At 43.0% G+C, this 17,077-nt stretch overlaps 1 protein-coding gene across 12 annotated transcripts in view; it reads right to left on the bottom strand.

Annotated features, from left to right (window-relative positions):
* The window catches only part of kcnma1a (potassium large conductance calcium-activated channel, subfamily M, alpha member 1a), a 173,093-nt gene that overhangs the window by 82,245 nt on the left and 73,771 nt on the right, over positions 1-17,077 (bottom strand). For all 12 annotated transcript variants that reach the window (XM_089116842.1, XM_089116845.1, XM_089116849.1 and 9 more), the window contains exon 4: positions 9,478-9,539. In XM_089116842.1, coding sequence (XP_088972968.1) covers positions 9,478-9,539 — 62 coding nt within the window. The remainder of the gene's footprint in view (positions 1-9,477; positions 9,540-17,077) is intronic.

Below are 17,077 nucleotides of genomic sequence, written 5' to 3'. Positions count from 1 at the left end.
TCTGCAATTGCTGCTTTCACCCTTCATCAAATTTTTGAGTTACCTTAGGGAGTAACCATCAGCTCAAAATCACTCAAAATGTCCCACTTTAGATGTCTACTGATGGCTTTTTTTACAGACGATTACGTTGTCTATTTGTGCGAGCATTTGAGAGATGCGTTGGACGTGGCGTTGTTCCCTGTTTACATGTGCAAGAGGCCAGATCAAGAGGAAGACGTGTGGTTTCTTCCAGACATTTTTTGAACAGTTGTGATAATTAGCAGCGTAAATGAGTCGTAATGATCCATTATCAAGGCCATTAACGCTTAAGTCACGCGGTACGGCAGGTCAAACGAGAAGCTCAGAGGGCGAGAACCCGGCATGTCGGTTGCACACATCTCTCTCTGGTGAGGACAGCAGCAGTGGAGGTTTCAGCTGCCAGGACTTCAGGCGGTAACTCTAGAGCCAAACGTGATGTAGATCATTAAGAGCACATCACAGCACACCCCTGCTGCCACAACCTGATCTGGAACTGAACCTGAACTGAACTGAAATAAGGTACATATAATAAAAACTTGAAACATTAGCAGCAGCACTTATAATCCCCCTTGGTCTGAGAAAGGTAAAAGTAAAATTACTAGACCTTGAAACTTCAAATATAGAACTGAAAACAACTTGAATCATCCCTGAGGAAGGTGACCGTAAAATTAGAGGGCAGAGTTTCTCATACATTAATTTATTTGTGGCGGCCCGCCACAATATCAACGCTGATCGCAACACATTGATTTTCTTTTTCTTTTCTTTTTTTACTAAGCCTATTAGCCTATATTTAACAACGTATTTGATTGCAGAGCGCCGTAGCGCATTTACGTTCTCTCTCCCTCATGGAATAGAAGACCTGTCCAACACAGCGCTGGAAATGTTTGAGACCCAGCTTTTAAAAAAAAGTTATTAGCCAGCATGCAAGGAGCCTAGCTAATAAGGAGAGCTAAGTTATTGTTAGATTACAGCTGGATTTTTAAGGTTAGCACACTGTATTTAGCTGGTAGTCCACTCTGTTTTGATCGCCTCATGTTTGGTTTCTTTTTTGCCGCCTCAAGTTTGTGTCGGGTCTCTCACGTGAGAATCTCGTGTCACGTTTGCAATGTTCAATTAACTGACAATTAATTTAATCAAGTAAATTGTAGTCGTCAATTAATCGATAATCGATTAACCGTTTACATCCCTATTATATAACCTTTAAATCCAACAATCTTCCATCTTCAGTCTCTACCAGGAGGTTCTGAAAAAGCCAGATACAGGTTGAAGATCAAAAAAACATCCTTTCCAGGTAAGCACTTCAATCACTCAACTGCTCAGTCGTGGGTAAACCGTTACACTGTTTGAGGTGTCACAGCACTGTCTGTCGCAATTTTAACAGAGCCTAAAGTGTCTATATGACTGCACTATTCAGCCTCCCTACAGAAATGATTAGAGAGATGTCCAATCTGACAACAACTGCAGTCCAATAACAGATCTAGATCACTCGGTTTGGCTCTTTGATCTGGAATCCACCCACACTGCAATGCTAGTGAATTCAGGACATTGTGTGTCTGGAAAAAATCCCCTGACTGAGACCACGGACAATAGATGTGACAGGACAGCTTAGACTGGGCTGTCAGTCAGTTTGCCAAACTGAAGAAACACCAATTCACAAAACAGTATAGAGCAGTAGTCCTCAACCAGATAGTCCTAAATCTCGTTCGCCTTAAGCATGGTTCTCAACTTCTTCTCCAGGGACCCCTTGACAGGCCATAGTTTTCTTTTAATCCTCAAATAGCACACCTGATTCAATTAATTAAAGGGCCAAAGGCTTAATGTGTAGCTGACTAATTGAATCAAGTGTGCCATTTCAGGGAGAAAACAAAAACATGTCCTGTTGGGGGTCTCTGCAGGAGAAGGTTGAGAACTCCTGGCCTAAAGGCACGTGCCGGCTACATACACAGACTAAATTATTGGGCAGTCATGTCCAACCTTTTAAAAAAAAAAAAGGCTTTGCAAGTATTGTAAAACTATCTATTTATATTAAAAAGTGCCGTTAAAACAATATATTTGACAACAGTAATTTTTTTTTTTTTTGCATTATAGAGACCCAACAAAACTGAGGGTTTGCAAAAATGTAAAAACAGAATCCTGAATTCACCTCATCTAAATCTGTTCATCATCTGTCACACATATGCACTCAAATGAGGAAGCTGATGACTCTAAGCTGTAATATGAAAACATGCATTGTAAAAGACGAGGCAGATCAAGGTTTTTCTGAATGATGCATAAACTCAGTGGCTTGCCCATCCTTCCGCGTCCTTTACCACTCTGATCCGTGCATTATAGGGATTAAAAACTCCCATCATGCCTCAGCACGCTGTGACAGTAAGTCTAGGCACACACAGGCTGTATACAAGACTTTATATGAAAGACTGTACACATTTACATTTATTCATTTAGCAGGCGCTTTTATCCAAAGCGACTAACAAATGAGACGTACACATGCTCATTTGAGTGCCTAGATTTAAACGGCACGTGTTGCCGCATCATGTCAATACAGCAGTCTGCATCTCTGACATCACATTCACTGATATATTTATATCGATTCTATTTAATTTATTATACAACTACTGATGTAAATGTATGCATACTGGTCGGTACATTTGTAATTACTTTGAGCAAAGATGAAAATGAAAACTATGATACCTGGTTGCCTGGGCAACAGCTAACAGCACACCTTTCTCTAGTGGAGAAGGGTGGATGGCAGAGATGCTCTGCTAATGTAACCATGGAAACTGGCCTGCTTAGCTTTCATTGACAAAATAATCCCACCACACTGAGTCTTTAAACTCCAACATTACAGAGGAAAGAAAACAAAACCCTGAATTATATAATGGTACCCTTAACAGTACCAATGAATGATGAGTTCATTAAAATCGTATAATTATCTATATGGGAAAATAGTACCTTAACACTATAGTGTGCCCTGCTACCAGAGCCGATCAGCCCTATATGCACACTACGCAAGTTGCGTATGGCCCCGCAAATTACTCAAGGCCCCCCCTCCCCCTTGTGTCAAAGCAAAGTTTACAACATCGATGGGAAAATTAGGCAGAATTATCCTTCTGGTCACGAAAAAGAGAGAAAAAAACACTGTGAGAGTGAATTGTGGGAACAGCAATCAGGTAGACTTGTGTTCTCTCTACACCAAGTTTGATGTCAGCAAAGAACAGTGAAGTTAAATTGATGTACATTTCTCTCTAGACTGCCTGTCTGTATTTCTAACCTAGCAGCAGGGCATGCTAATGCCGGTCAATTCCAGGGCTGTGTTCTGTGACTTTGTGCCTGACAAAAATTGAGAATGAAATACAACTATTTATTATGTTCGATAAACGACAAAGGCCAACGTTGTTTGTATATAAACTATAGAAAGATAACTGCGTTGCACGTTAAAATGCGTTCATATGCGCATGCACGAAATGAAACGCACACTTTCCAGAAAAACATCTGTGAGGACCAGAACAATATGGGCATGATGGCACACCTCATTATAGGCGCACATACTTTTAAAACCAGGCAATGATTATCTAGTCTCATCTTTGGCAATGGCAAGCGGTTTACATGGCTAATGGGTCAGGTATGGGCCCCTTAACTTAATTTTGCTTTGGGCCCCAGGGAGGTCAGGATCAGCCCTGCCTGCTACCATCTGTGAATCAGAAATCCTGACCTACAGGTGTATCAATTTGAAAACAAATTGTAGTATTTACTGCATTCTTCAAGCTCAACAGTTCCCATTCAGGGAACTTCGAGCTGCGTGTAAACGCCGTGGGAACGCCTCTGCGTGACGAGTCATGAAGCACGTATGAAATCTGTCCAATGGCGAGACGGAACGTCATAGGCGGGGTGACGTATCGACCAGGAAACTATAAAGCATCCCCGAAACACAAGCGCAACAGCTTCTGAGTCTTCACAAGCGCTCTATGTATGAATTTTGTCTGTCTGTCTAATATTGTATATTTATATATATTGATATGGCGAGCAAACAACAGCAGAAAGTGTGTTCATCCCTGCCCTCGCTTCATCACGGGTGGGGATACACACGATCTGTGTGTTGTTTGTTTGGGAGTGCAGCATGCTCAGTCGGCTCTCGAGGGGGCCGGCTGTGCACTGCGAGTGTCTGCCCATGAAGACACTTCGCTCCCGCCGGGCACTCTTCGAGGAGAGTGGTTCGGTGCGCGCTCCCCGCGGCTCGGGTCCCGCTGCTGCCGAGGCACAGCGAAGGCTTGCGTCGTGGGGATCGCAGATGGATCTATCAGCGGGGATTGAGACGGGCCCCGCCCTTTCTCTGCCCTTACCTGGTAGATCCAGTGCCTCAGTTCTCGCTGCGGGAGTCCGCGTTGCGGTTTTTCCTGCCCGGGCTGAGGCGCCATCACTTCAATTATCCAGTTCTGAGGAGCTGGATGTTGAAAGTGTGGATGCAGAGTCTATGGACTCAGTGGAGAGCGAGGGAAGCTCGTTTGCCATCCCAGTCTCCCGCGAATGTAGTAAAAATAAAGGGAAAAAAAAAAAAAATGGAGGTTTTTGACTCGGGCTGTGGAAAAATTAACCATTGAATGGCCAGTTGAGAAACAAGAGTCGAGAGAGTAAAATGGATGAGAGATTTTTAATATCACACTCACTACCTCCATGCCGGTGTTTGCCTTTCTTCCCCGATCTACACACCGAGGTGTGTAGATCGTGGAACAAACCAGTGTCAGCTAGAATTTTGACACACCAGACCTCTATGTATGCTAATATTGCTGGGTCTAGGAGATATGAGTGAGGGGGAGGTCGTCGGCACTGACGTGATTAATGAGATACTGCGTCAGGCGGCAGATATTTCTCTCCGTGCCACCAAGGAGACGGCCAGATCAGTCGGCCGCTCTATGGCAGCCCTGGTGGCCACGGAGAGGCATCTGTGGCTAAATCTGGCTAATATGAAGGAGAAAGATAAAGCGTTTCTCCTGGATGCGCCGCTGTCGTCCGGGAAAAAAACAGGCAGCGGCGCTCCAGAAATGTCTCCCCCTCCGTACTCATCCTTCGGGGGCTGCTGGGCGAGAGCAGCCCCGCCCGTCGAGAGAGCGTCGCGTCTCGGGCTCCTCCCCAGCAAAACTGGGCTGAGACGCGGCGTTCTCAGACGAGGTCTTCCCGGGATAGAACCGATCTGAGGACGGTTATTGTCGCCAGGAAGGCTTCGTCGAAGAAGTCCTGACGCCACTGGTGTCAGGCTACTGAGGGTGGTCCCCACCGTGAGACAGAGGTGTTCGCCGCTGAATCCGGCGCCCGCTCTCTCTCGGTGCCCTCAGGGGTTCGTTCTGCCAACCCTGCCTGTAATGGGGGGTGCAGACGGTCCCAGCGAGCGATTTCCCGAGGGACGCTCGTTTGCTCCGAGGAGCGATACAGAACGGTCGTTAAACCCTGCCTGTGCGCGGTCACAGGGCGCTGTTTCTGTTTTTAAAAACTACTCCAGAGGCCAGTCTCGAGAGACTGGTACCCTTAGTAGAATTTCTGGTAGAATGGGGAAGTCTTCCAAATATATCTCGTTGGGTCCTGCAGACTATCGAACGCGGGTACGCGATCCAGTTCAGGTCGCGTCCACCTCGTTTCCGGGGGGTTTTGCCCACAGTGGTGACCCCCGAGCAGGCTCTGGTTATGGAACAAGAAGTGAAAGCTCTGCTAATGAAGGGGGCGATAGAACGAGTTCTTCCTCCCGACAGAGAGCTGGGGTATTACAGCCGGTACTTCATTGTTCCAAAGAAGGATGGGCGGCTGCGTCCGATTTTAGACCTGCGCCTCTTAAATCGGTCAGTAGGGAAGCTCAAGTTCTAAATGCTGACTCTCAAGCAGATCGTGTCACAGATCAGGTCCGAGGACTGGTTTGTCACGATAGACCTAAAAAAAGACGCGTACTTCCATATCTCCATCCTTCCGCAACATCGGAAGTTCCTGAGGTTCGCTTTTTGGGGCGAAGCGTACCAATATCGGGTCCTTCCATTCGGCCTAGCGTTATCTCCTCGAACCTTCACGAAATGCATGGACGCGGCCTTGGCCCGCTGCGTCTCCAGGGCATTCACATTTTAAATTACATCGACGATTGGTTGATTCTGGCTCAATCGGAGCATCAGGCGATTCGGCATCGAGATGCCGTCCTCGCCCACATCAGAAGGTTGGGGTTGAGACTCAACGCTAAGAAGAGTGTGCTTTCGCCAGTTCAGCGGACCACTTTTCTAGGCGTGGTATGGGATTCGACGACGATGCAGGCACGTCTGTCGCCGGCTTGTATAGCCTCGATTATCTCGACTGTCAAGCAAGTGAAGCTAGGCCAGTCACTCACTGTAAAGGAATTCCAGAGAATTCTGGGTCTGATGGCAGCAGCATCCAACGTGTTACCGTGCGGCCTGCTGTACATGAGACCACTACAGTGGTGGCTCAAGACCAAGGGGTTCTCCCCGAGGGGAAAGCCGCTCCGCAAGATCAAGGTCACGCGACGTGGTCTCCGTGCCCTGGCTATGTGGAAAGAACCTTGGTTCCTGTCCCTGGGACCTGCGCTGGGAGCCCCGTGTCGCCGGGTAACGGTGACGACGGATGCCTCTCTCACGGGCTGGGGAGCGATCATGAGTGGTCGCTCGGCCCGCGGGTTGTGGCAAGACCATCATCTCCGATGGCATATAAATTGTCTAGAGATGATGGCGGTGTTTCAGGCTCTGAAACACTTTCTCCCAGACCTCAGAGATCATCATGTTCTTGTCCGGTCAGACAACATGTCTGTGGTCTCTTACATAAACCACCAGGGGGGTCTGCAGGGACCCGTTCTGCTGAACCTGCCTGTGAGGGTGGGCGCAGACGGTCCTAGCGAGTGGTTTCCCGAGGGAAGCTCGTTTGCTCCGAGGAGCGATACAGAACAGTCGTTAAACCCTGCCTGTGCGCGGTCACAGGGCACTGTTTCTGTCTCTATAATTACTCCAGAGGCCAGTCTCGAGAGACTGGTACCCTTAGTGGAATTTCTGGCAGAATGAGAAAGTCTTCCAAATATATCTCGATGGGTCCTGCAGACTATCGAACGCGGGTACGCGATCCAGTTCAGGTCACGTCCGCCTCGTTTTCGGGGGATTTTGCCTACAGTGGTATCCCCCGAGCAGGCTCTGGTCATGGAACAAGAGGTGAAAGCTCTGTTACTGAAGGGGGCGATAGAACGAGTTCTACCCCCCGACAGAGAGTTGGGGTATTACAGCCGTTACTTCATTGTTCCAAAGAAGCTAACGATATACGCCTCCCTCACGGGCTGGGGGCGATCATGAGTGGTCGCTCAGCCCGGGGTCTGTGGACTTTCTCCCAGACCTGAGGGGTCACCATGTTCTTGTCCGGTCAGACAGCACATCGGGGGTCTTTTTATAGACCATCAAGGGGGTCTGCGCTCATGTCCATTATTCAGGCTAGCGCCAGATCCTTCTGTGGGCCCAGGGGAAGCTTCTTCTTTGGCGATTTTATATCCCAGGATATTTAAATCGGGGAGCAGACATCCTGTCGAGGCAGGGGCCGAGGCCCGGGGAGTGGAGACTCCACCCCGAGGTGGTGGAGCTCCTATGGAGTCATTTCGGTCATACCGAGGTAGGCCTATTTGAATCCAGGGACTGAGACACTGCATGCTGTGGTTTCTCTGTATCCACCAGCCCCTCTGGGGTTGGATGCGATGGTACAGGAGTGGCCGAGGTCACCCCTGTACGCATTTCCCCCGATTGCTCTGCTCCCAGGAGTTCTGGAGAGGGTTCACCGAGTCGGGGTCTTTCTACTGTTAGTAGCCCCGCGTTGGCCGGCCCGAGTATGGATGCGGGTCGATACTTCACCCCCGCCCAGATCTATGGAGGTTGTGGCTTGGCCTCTGAGGGGGCCCAGCTCATAGAATCGGGTCTCTCGACTGAGGTCGTGGAGACCATCCTCCAATCCAGAGCTCCGTCCACGAGGAGATTATATGCCTTGAGGTGGCAATGTTTCACCTCTTGGTGGGGAGAACACCAGTTGGACCCAGTTAACTGCCCGGTGTGGCGGTGCTGGAATTCCTTTGGAGCATTTCTCCACAGGGTTATCCCACTCCACACTAAAGGTGTATGTGGTGGCCTATCTGCTTACCACGTCCCTTTGAGTGGAGCTTTTCACGGGAGATACCCATTGGTAATTCTTTTTCTTCGTGGTATTGTGAGGTCAGACCAAGAGAAACTAATCTGCTCTGCCCTCTGAGGGCTCTAGATGCTTATGTCCACAGAGCTGCCCTGTGGAGAAAGCCTGAACAGTTATCTGTTTGTTTTGGACCTCCGAAGAAAGGTTGTCCCGCATCTGAGCAGAGGTTGAGTAAGTGAGTGGTCGAGGCCATCTCATTTGCATATGAGTCCGCCGGTCAGCCTTCTCCTTTGGCTGTCTGGGCTCACTCAACCAGGGGTATGGTAGCTCCGCTCCAGGGGCGCAGGTGCTTTCGTCTAAATATGTGCCTGATTTCATACAACGGACACCTGCTCGCATGGCGGCGTTGGTATTAGCGTTCCCACGGCGTTTACACGCAGCTCGAAGTTCCCTGAATGGGAACGTCTCTGGTTACGTATGTAACCCTAGTTCCCTGAAGGGAACGAGACGCTGCGTGTCTATGCCATACTCCCAGCATGCCCGTGAGCGCTTGCTTCAGTCCTATCAGAAGCTGTTGCGCTTGTGTTTCGGGGATGCTTTATAGTTTCCTGGTCGATACGTCACCCCGCCTATGACGTTCCGTCTCGCCATTGGACAGATTTCATACGTGCTTCATGACTCGTCACGCAGAGGCGTTCCCACGGCGTTTACACGCAGCGTCTCGTTCCCTTCAGGGAACTAGGGTTACATACGTAACCAGAGACGTTCGACCTGCTTATCAACATTTTTGTAAGAAACTAAATTAAAACAACTAATTTAATGTTTGGGAAATTTTTGTTTACAAATCAACATTTGTTCCCTTCTACTGATATCTTGATTTATTAAAGCCAACGCTAAATCTGCACGAGTTACCGATTGTAACATTGTTTTACTTTGTTTGATTAACTTTACATGTATTATTTTACATTTTTATGTTTATTGCTAGAAGGTAAAATAATCACAAAAATGATATTTAACTTTCACACTTTCAAAGTATTACATTTTATTAATAAGAATAAATTGCAAACCTTACATATACTAGTATCAACTAAAAGATTTCACATTTAAAATGTATTTGGCCTCTTGAGGTGTACAAAATAATTTTCTGAGGGTTAACCATCCCTTTGTTCAATTTTAACTCCCATTCATGAACAGTTCCTTTAGTGAAATGAGGCAAAGGAAATGACTTCTTTCTAAGAACACATTATTTAATATCTGTGTTTAAGGCTTTTGACTCATAAATAATTCAGGCGAGAGTTGTTAAATCAAAATAGTACTCACTCCGAAGAATCTATGAAGTATATTCCCAGAGCTCCGATGCTGAGTGCAAAGACCAACACCACCTTGAGGGGGAGAGAAAGAAAAGAGAGAAAGGAAAAAGATATCATTAGTGAAGGTCCACTGAGAACAGTACCACTTACAGAGAACATATTAATCCTGGAGCTGTTCAACAATGAGCACAACTTATTTCTGCCCATATGTGTGTAGACATAATAAACAGAAAATGTCATAAAACTATAAGTGATCTCACCAAATCAGACTGTGTCTCAAATCTGTGTGTCCTTGTTGAATAAATTAATAAAAATAAATTTTTTTTAAAAAAAGTCTTACTGACTCCAAACCTTACACCACACAGGCTTTACAAAGGAAAAGTGTGTTTAGGCTTGTGCAAATCACAGGCTTACACTTACTGGATGTACTCATAATGTTGATGCTCTGAAAATAGGGAAGCCCCTGTGCTAGCAGGAGAGGGGTGTGGGGAGCACAAAGCTCCTGAGGTCAAAACACTTGATCTTATCTGGGCACTATCACCATATCGGGTGATATCGAGACAGCTGCTATCAAATGGCTGCTATGTTATGGTGTGTGGTGGAGTAGTACATATGTATATACATACACCCAGCAAAAGTGCAAGACAAGTGCGTTTACTCTCAGACTGTGTGTCAACCACAACCAAGTTGGAAAGAGCAATATAAGATAAATCAAAGAAAAGAGAAAATCTGTTGAGCACAAACATAAATCAGAAGTCTCTACATCACCACCCTTACAAAATAATGACATGTTTTTCTGAGCACTAACCATAGAGAACTATACTATGCATACAACCATGTAATACTGTAGCTGCTCTATAGAAACATTAACATTCACTAGTACCAGGGTGGGATAATGTCACTATTTGTAGAACTCATTCGTCTGCTGTAATCTGACTGTGAAAACAGTAGATCTACAGTATGCTAATATATAGAACGTGCTATGTAACAATTACATATCATTTAATGTGACAGCAGTGTATATGACCCCTGCATGTTCAATTGTGGTGCTTATATGAGGAACACAGGTTTGAGTCTTGCATGCAACGTGTCCCAATTCCAGCATCCCCCTCTATTCACAATAATTTCCCCCTGTCAGTCCCACTATAATGGTCTGATAAAAAGCCTTCCAGCTCACTTGAACTTGTAGTGGTATAGCTTATCTGAGCAAAATAATTTGTGATGCTACCAGTTATGACCACTTTGATTTAAAAAAATATTACGCAAAAGCTATAGTTTTATTTGAATAACAGACGTATTATTCTTTAGAACATTCTTTTAGAAACTGAACGAAATATGTGGAAAATGGGTATACATCTGTCTGAAATTTAGCATCTGAACTGCAGACCAAAGAAAATGCAGAATTGCGCAACACTTCAATTCAAGAGCAGAGATGTGGAGTACCCAGTAAGTAGATTTTTGGCAGACTACCATATTAGTTTAAAATCCCTGCACAGCAAAGAAAAAAAAAAGCAATATGATGAGATTTATACTGCTGTTTCTTATCGAGTCTACTAAATGAGGTCGCTTCTGAAGCAACTTCTTGTTTTAGATCTCTAATCCATGCTACAGTTTGCCAGTTTCCATACTGAAAATAATGAACAGTCTATCAGTGTTTACAATAAGCAATTAAAGCATGAACAAAACAAAAATTATAATAATTAAAACAGTCTAAGCTAAAGCTAAAAGTGTAGCTAAAATCTGTGCTGGCTTCTGACTCGACAATACAGCATTCCAGCTATGCTGAAATACACAGTTTATGAGAGCCATGGCTTTGAAATTTTAGCCCTAACCCTTGCCCCTAAACCTAACCCTACGCATTACTATCTCTAAAATCAGAGGGAAATTATAAGTGAATAACTGATGTAGAATTACTGAACTCTTGTTCAAAGATGTTGATACAGGAGCATGTTGTACTTGGCGAAATCATGTTCACCCACTGGACCACACTTACAATAACACTGTGTCAGTTTACATATTTGGCACCTCATGAAATTTCCGTAATAAATCATATTTTAATAAATAATGTGTTTTTTACACAGTATCTGTTTTCAAAAACCAGGCATCTTAGGCTAGGCTAACAATTAAAGCTGTGACTATATTACCAATGGAACACAACCTCTTGTACCGTACTGATTAAATAAAGCACACAATCAAACTTGTCTTTAAAAGCGTGTCAAAGAACACTCTAGGCACTCTAAAACTGGAAATGGAACAAGTCCTGTCACTGGCCGAGGTTACGTTTCGAGGTGAATGGAAAGTCTCTTTTTTGTGTGGTGTAAGGTGAATGGCCTTTCTTAACCCTTAAGGGCCAAAGGGCTATTGGCCGGAGAGTGGACATCTCAAACATTAAAGACTGGAAACAGCAGCTGCCAGACAGGGTGTTTGTGTATCCAACAGTGGAGAACTATACTGGCTTACTTCAAGAGGTCAGTGACAGGGGTCTATTGGAGAAGTAATTCTACACACGGCCAGGTTCTGCACCAACGATTAGCTCTTTTTCAGCTATTAAGCACAATGATTCATTGTGTGCTTGTGCACAAAATAACTGGACCAAACATGGATCATGTTACGTGTCATGTTAACATCAGGTTGTTCATTACTGGGGGGTTTTCCATATCAAAATTAAAAAAATATAGTGTTTAACTTTAACCTCTAAGAGTGAAATCCGAAACATTAACAAACAAAAAAAAGCCCTAACCCTCCTGTTATTTCTCATTACCATGCAAATTAAGTAAAGTTGCCACAGACACAAACAAAAACCTCAAAGAACTATAAGTATTCCCTGGAAGGACCTAAAAAGCAGTTGGTGAACCATTTTGTCACTGTGGTCACCAAAAATACTCATTCTGCTTTACACAGGCTTTCTTTTCAAGTGCATGAGGCAGTTGGCTTAGCTTAACATTATCCTGTCAAAGCAATAAACAGAAACTCTTGAAGAAGCCGGATCTCTGCATTCATTATTGATGACCAGAGGCTGATTCTTTTCATGCAGCCTGTATTTGGATTGATATCCCGCATTGTCTAGTGAGAAAACACCTAGATGCATTTTTAATTGGACCTCTTTGTCTGGGTGATAGTGAGTTCCAGGCAGTGAGCTGTGCAGCTCAAGATAAGCAGAGACACTCCTCCCCCACTGCAAGAGATACTCAAACTCCAACATCATTCAGAAGAGCTGCTTATGATCAAAGTTGCTGGTGGCGCACATTAATGCCGTTTTCAAGGTGAATGTCCTCCTTTTGACTTCATAGTTAACTTCTTCCACAAGAGGGCACAGTGTGCTTGTTCTGTGGGTGTGTTCAGACTGGCCGAATCAAGGGCCTGTGCTAAATCCTACAGTAGGTACGACTAAATATCTTGACAATTAAAACAGGAAAAGGCAACAGAATTCAGCTACAGAGTTGAATAAATCCATGAAAGGCAAACACCACCAAACACTGACATCCTTGTAGCTGAATGGGATTTGTCACTGTGGCTGGTTACTGAAAAGCTGAGCATTTGAGCTCTCCTGATGAACTGAGACGATAAGAGACAACGTCTTTAAACTGACCCAGTTATTCATCTGGAAATATCAGTCCCAGCACTGTGCCCATCTCCCACACGAGCTCTCTGCAAACCCATTACAACAATTACAGCACTGCAGGAGCAAAGGATTCGCAAACATATACAAACCCATCAAAAGGGAGAGGGATTCTGGGATAGGGAGGATTTTGCTGACATTCCCAAAACGACAAACAAACATAAATGTGATTCCAAATGAGTGGATGGCACATAATGCTAACTTTTCAACACACGTGCTAAGTTCTTAGAGATGAACGCTTTGTATTAACTTGCTTTCATATGGTTTTTAAAAAGGACCATTTTCAACAAGTTTAAATGAATGACTCTAAAGATGTCATGTGGTGTAACCTTAATTGTTATTTTTTTAGATGTTCAATATAGTAAATGGTCTTTTTTGCAAATATTATAAATTATAAATCATATTATACAATTTGAACAGATCTTGCTATGTCATGAGGTCAAATGATCAGATATCTGAAAGTTTTCCAAAGATGCTAACAAGCATCAAGAGAAGCAGTGTAATTAAAACTTTTTCTAAAACTATTTAATAAGGTTTCCTTTCCAAGAAACATTTCTTTAAATAAAGAACAATTAATAAATTATTATATCAGGAGAGTTGTACCACCCAAAAAATGACCCTCACACATCTAAACATTTATTTTATTTTATTTATAAGTCATTGTATGAATTGAATTTTAATGTTTGAATAAATTATTAGATCCAAATTCCGAAATAAATAAATAAATTAGGGCTGTCAAATGAATAATCACGATTAATCACATCCACATTTTTTTGTTTACATGATTTATATGTGTATATAAATACACACACAAATATTATTTGTGTATTATTTGTAAAAAAAATATTATTTATATATAAAATATTTATATTTATATATAATATAAAATATAAATTAAACTATATACAATATTTTCAAATATATACAAGCATGTGTGTGTGTGTGTGTGTGTGTGTGTGTGTGTGTGTATATATATATACTGTATATATATATATAATAATTATACACAGTTCACCCACATATGTAAACAAAAACTTTTATTTTTGATGTGATTAATCACGATTAATCATTTGACAGCCCTAAAATTTATTAAACATGTTACTTACTCTATGACATTAACAGCTAAGCATACATGTGCATACTGCTCCTCATATAACTGATTACAAGAGAGAACACAGGCGCTAAAGAATTATTGTTTTAAATATAGCATGGCGTCTGCTTTGTACCGTTTCAAATTGCATCATGAAACTGGTGTTTACAGACCGAGTAAAGGAGGAATCTGGATCCAAGGCTTCTCACATGGCCCAGTACAGTCATGGCCTGAAATATGACTCACAAACACACACACACACACACACACACACTTAACGGTTAACGGATGATCCACTTTTCGAAAACTAGAACTACACAATATTGTCCTGCCTTTCTCGATGTGCAATTTCATGTGACAAATTCCTACACATTTTCAATCGAGTTCACATCCTTTCTCTGTGTTGGTGCAACTTGAATTCTAATTAGGGCATTTTGACTTCTCTCTGCCTCTTGACAAGCCCCTTCAAAAGTGCACTTTAACAGATCCCATGAATAATTAAGCTGACAGGTGATGTAGCCTGCCTGCAGATGAGTCTCTTCATATTAGTGGCAGATATTAAGAGAGAAACCAAAAAAGCAAGTTGTGTAGATAAAATGGCATGCAAATGAGCCGAAGAAACACTGTTCCCCCGCTACAGCGATGATGTCAAGTGATGTATGAGATTCCCACCTTCAAAGCTTTCAAGTACAAACCTAAAAACTGCTTCAAAATCTGAATTTGCGTTCCTCATTGTTCCACCGTGATTATCTAATAGATACATGGTCTTTCAAAAGACATTCATGAAAGTTCAAAGTCAGGATGACAAGTGCTTTTAAATGTGTTGGCAAAAATGGCCAGCCCTCAGAGAATAATGATACGGGTGTTGTGATGTAAGAGTGAAACAGTGTTTCACACGATGGGAGTAAAGCTTGTATTGTGGTTTGACAACATAAAAGAAGTATATTAATAATATATGTGAACAAAAGGATCCCTACCCTGACAACAAAAAGCACTGAAATTGCATCCACCTTATTCCTGACGACCTTACTGCGTTTTGAATTATGGACGTCACTTCCAGTTTGGGGAACGTCCATTCAAAAAGGCTGAAACAAATCATTTCAAATCATAAGGTTGCTCTACAAATAAAGCTGATCTATCAGTTTGACTGGATGAGCTGTCAATTTTCCTTAAAAATTTATTTTCGGACATCATGAGAATAACGCTATACTTGGTATTTTAACAAGACATTAACAAGAATATCTAGCAAGAGCTCTTCAGTCACTGAATTCTTTCCTCATGACGATTTTTATTTTTCCCTTTGCAATCCGCTAAAAATTATGAAAAAGGACAACATATACAGCACATTTGTGGTCATTTATTTATTTTCAGCATTTAATTTCCGATATTCCATTAATAATTCACTGGAATGGATGAATAATCTCTCGTTATTCTCCTCAAATCCTCGCGTCTCTTTCCAGGTTTGTTTTCACGGGTAAACGCAATTCACAATCTGTCAAAATGACGGAAATCACTTTGATATAGTGTCACGTAATGCTGAACTTAATGAATATTTTTGATACTTGCACAATACAGATATTTGCCTACTACAGTGATATTTAACCAAAGACTCGCGCTTATGGGGCTATTTTTGGTCTGTTGAAAGAACCTTGTTGATTCTTTTACACTTTTAAATTTCATTTTAATGTTCGATGGTTGAAGGGTGAGTCGAGTAATGTCACTTTTTTAGTGTTTTGCGTTCATAGAGCGAGCCTTCCACTGATTGTTTACAGCTTAACGGAAGTTACACCCATAATTCCTGCAAAGTGTCATATATCAAGCGTAGGAATAAGGTAGATTAGATCCATACATCTGATGATCTGATATGAACAAATCCTAATCCTATTAAACAACTTGTTGCATGACAATTGACCCTTCACAAAGACCCGCCCCCCTTAGTTACGTCACAATGTCCGACAAGCTACGCCGCTCTCACACGCACACCATATTCTCAAAAATACATTGCGAAGTAAGAACATACAGATCCAGAATATGATGAGCCAATTTTCAGTTCAGTGCATTTAGAAATGCTGTCCACGGGAGACACAGCAACTGAGCTAACAACTCGCTTAAAGCCACAGGAACCCTGCAGGAAGCTGTTGAGGTCCAGTCACGTCAATCAGTAGTACAGCACACGAGGAGCTAGACAACACAAGCATCAAACTGAGGATTAATAACCACAGTCCTCACACCATCCAATCACAACCACAGATATGTGTGCATCAATTGGCCATGAGATTAAATTGAAAATGTATATGTTTTGTTTCACTTCAATTCTCATTAGCCTGGGTAAACAACCTCATGGGGCCAATTGAAAAACAACAGCAATAAACAAACGAAAAACCAACACAATTTATTAAGTATACCTCAGATCAGCACACCTGACAGAATTCCATATTTATGAGCACATACCGAACATCACAACACAAATATTATCCTTCAACCAGGCTGCCCACACAAACACAAGCTCCCTGATTCAATGCCAATGCTTTAATTATGTAAATTATCAAGCGGTAAGCCACTGTACACCGCTCAAGGGATAAAAATGTCTTTAGCATGACCCATCTGATTCAAATGCATACGCACAGTCAGGAAGCAATATCTTGAGTGAGCACACTGTTTACCGTGTGGACTGGTGAATAATTCACCACCTGACTCCATGGGAAATGGCACCTACTGGACACTGTCTTCCAATTACCCTCTCAGTGGGAAACACAGCATTGATTTGTGAAGACGCTGGGTTTTAGAGCAGAGAGCAGATAGACATATAAACAACATAAATATATTCCTGGGGTGCTGGAGTGAAACCTACCATAGAACTGAATTAATCTGCTCACATCCAGAAAGCATATTCAACATCGC

The sequence above is a fragment of the Pimephales promelas genome, chromosome 11, assembly GCF_988280905.1.
Source record: "Pimephales promelas chromosome 11, fPimPro1.hap1.1, whole genome shotgun sequence".
Lineage (NCBI taxonomy): Eukaryota > Metazoa > Chordata > Actinopteri > Cypriniformes > Leuciscidae > Pimephales > Pimephales promelas.
Note: the sequence above shows the minus strand (reverse complement) of the source record. Positions and strands in the feature narration are given on the sequence as shown.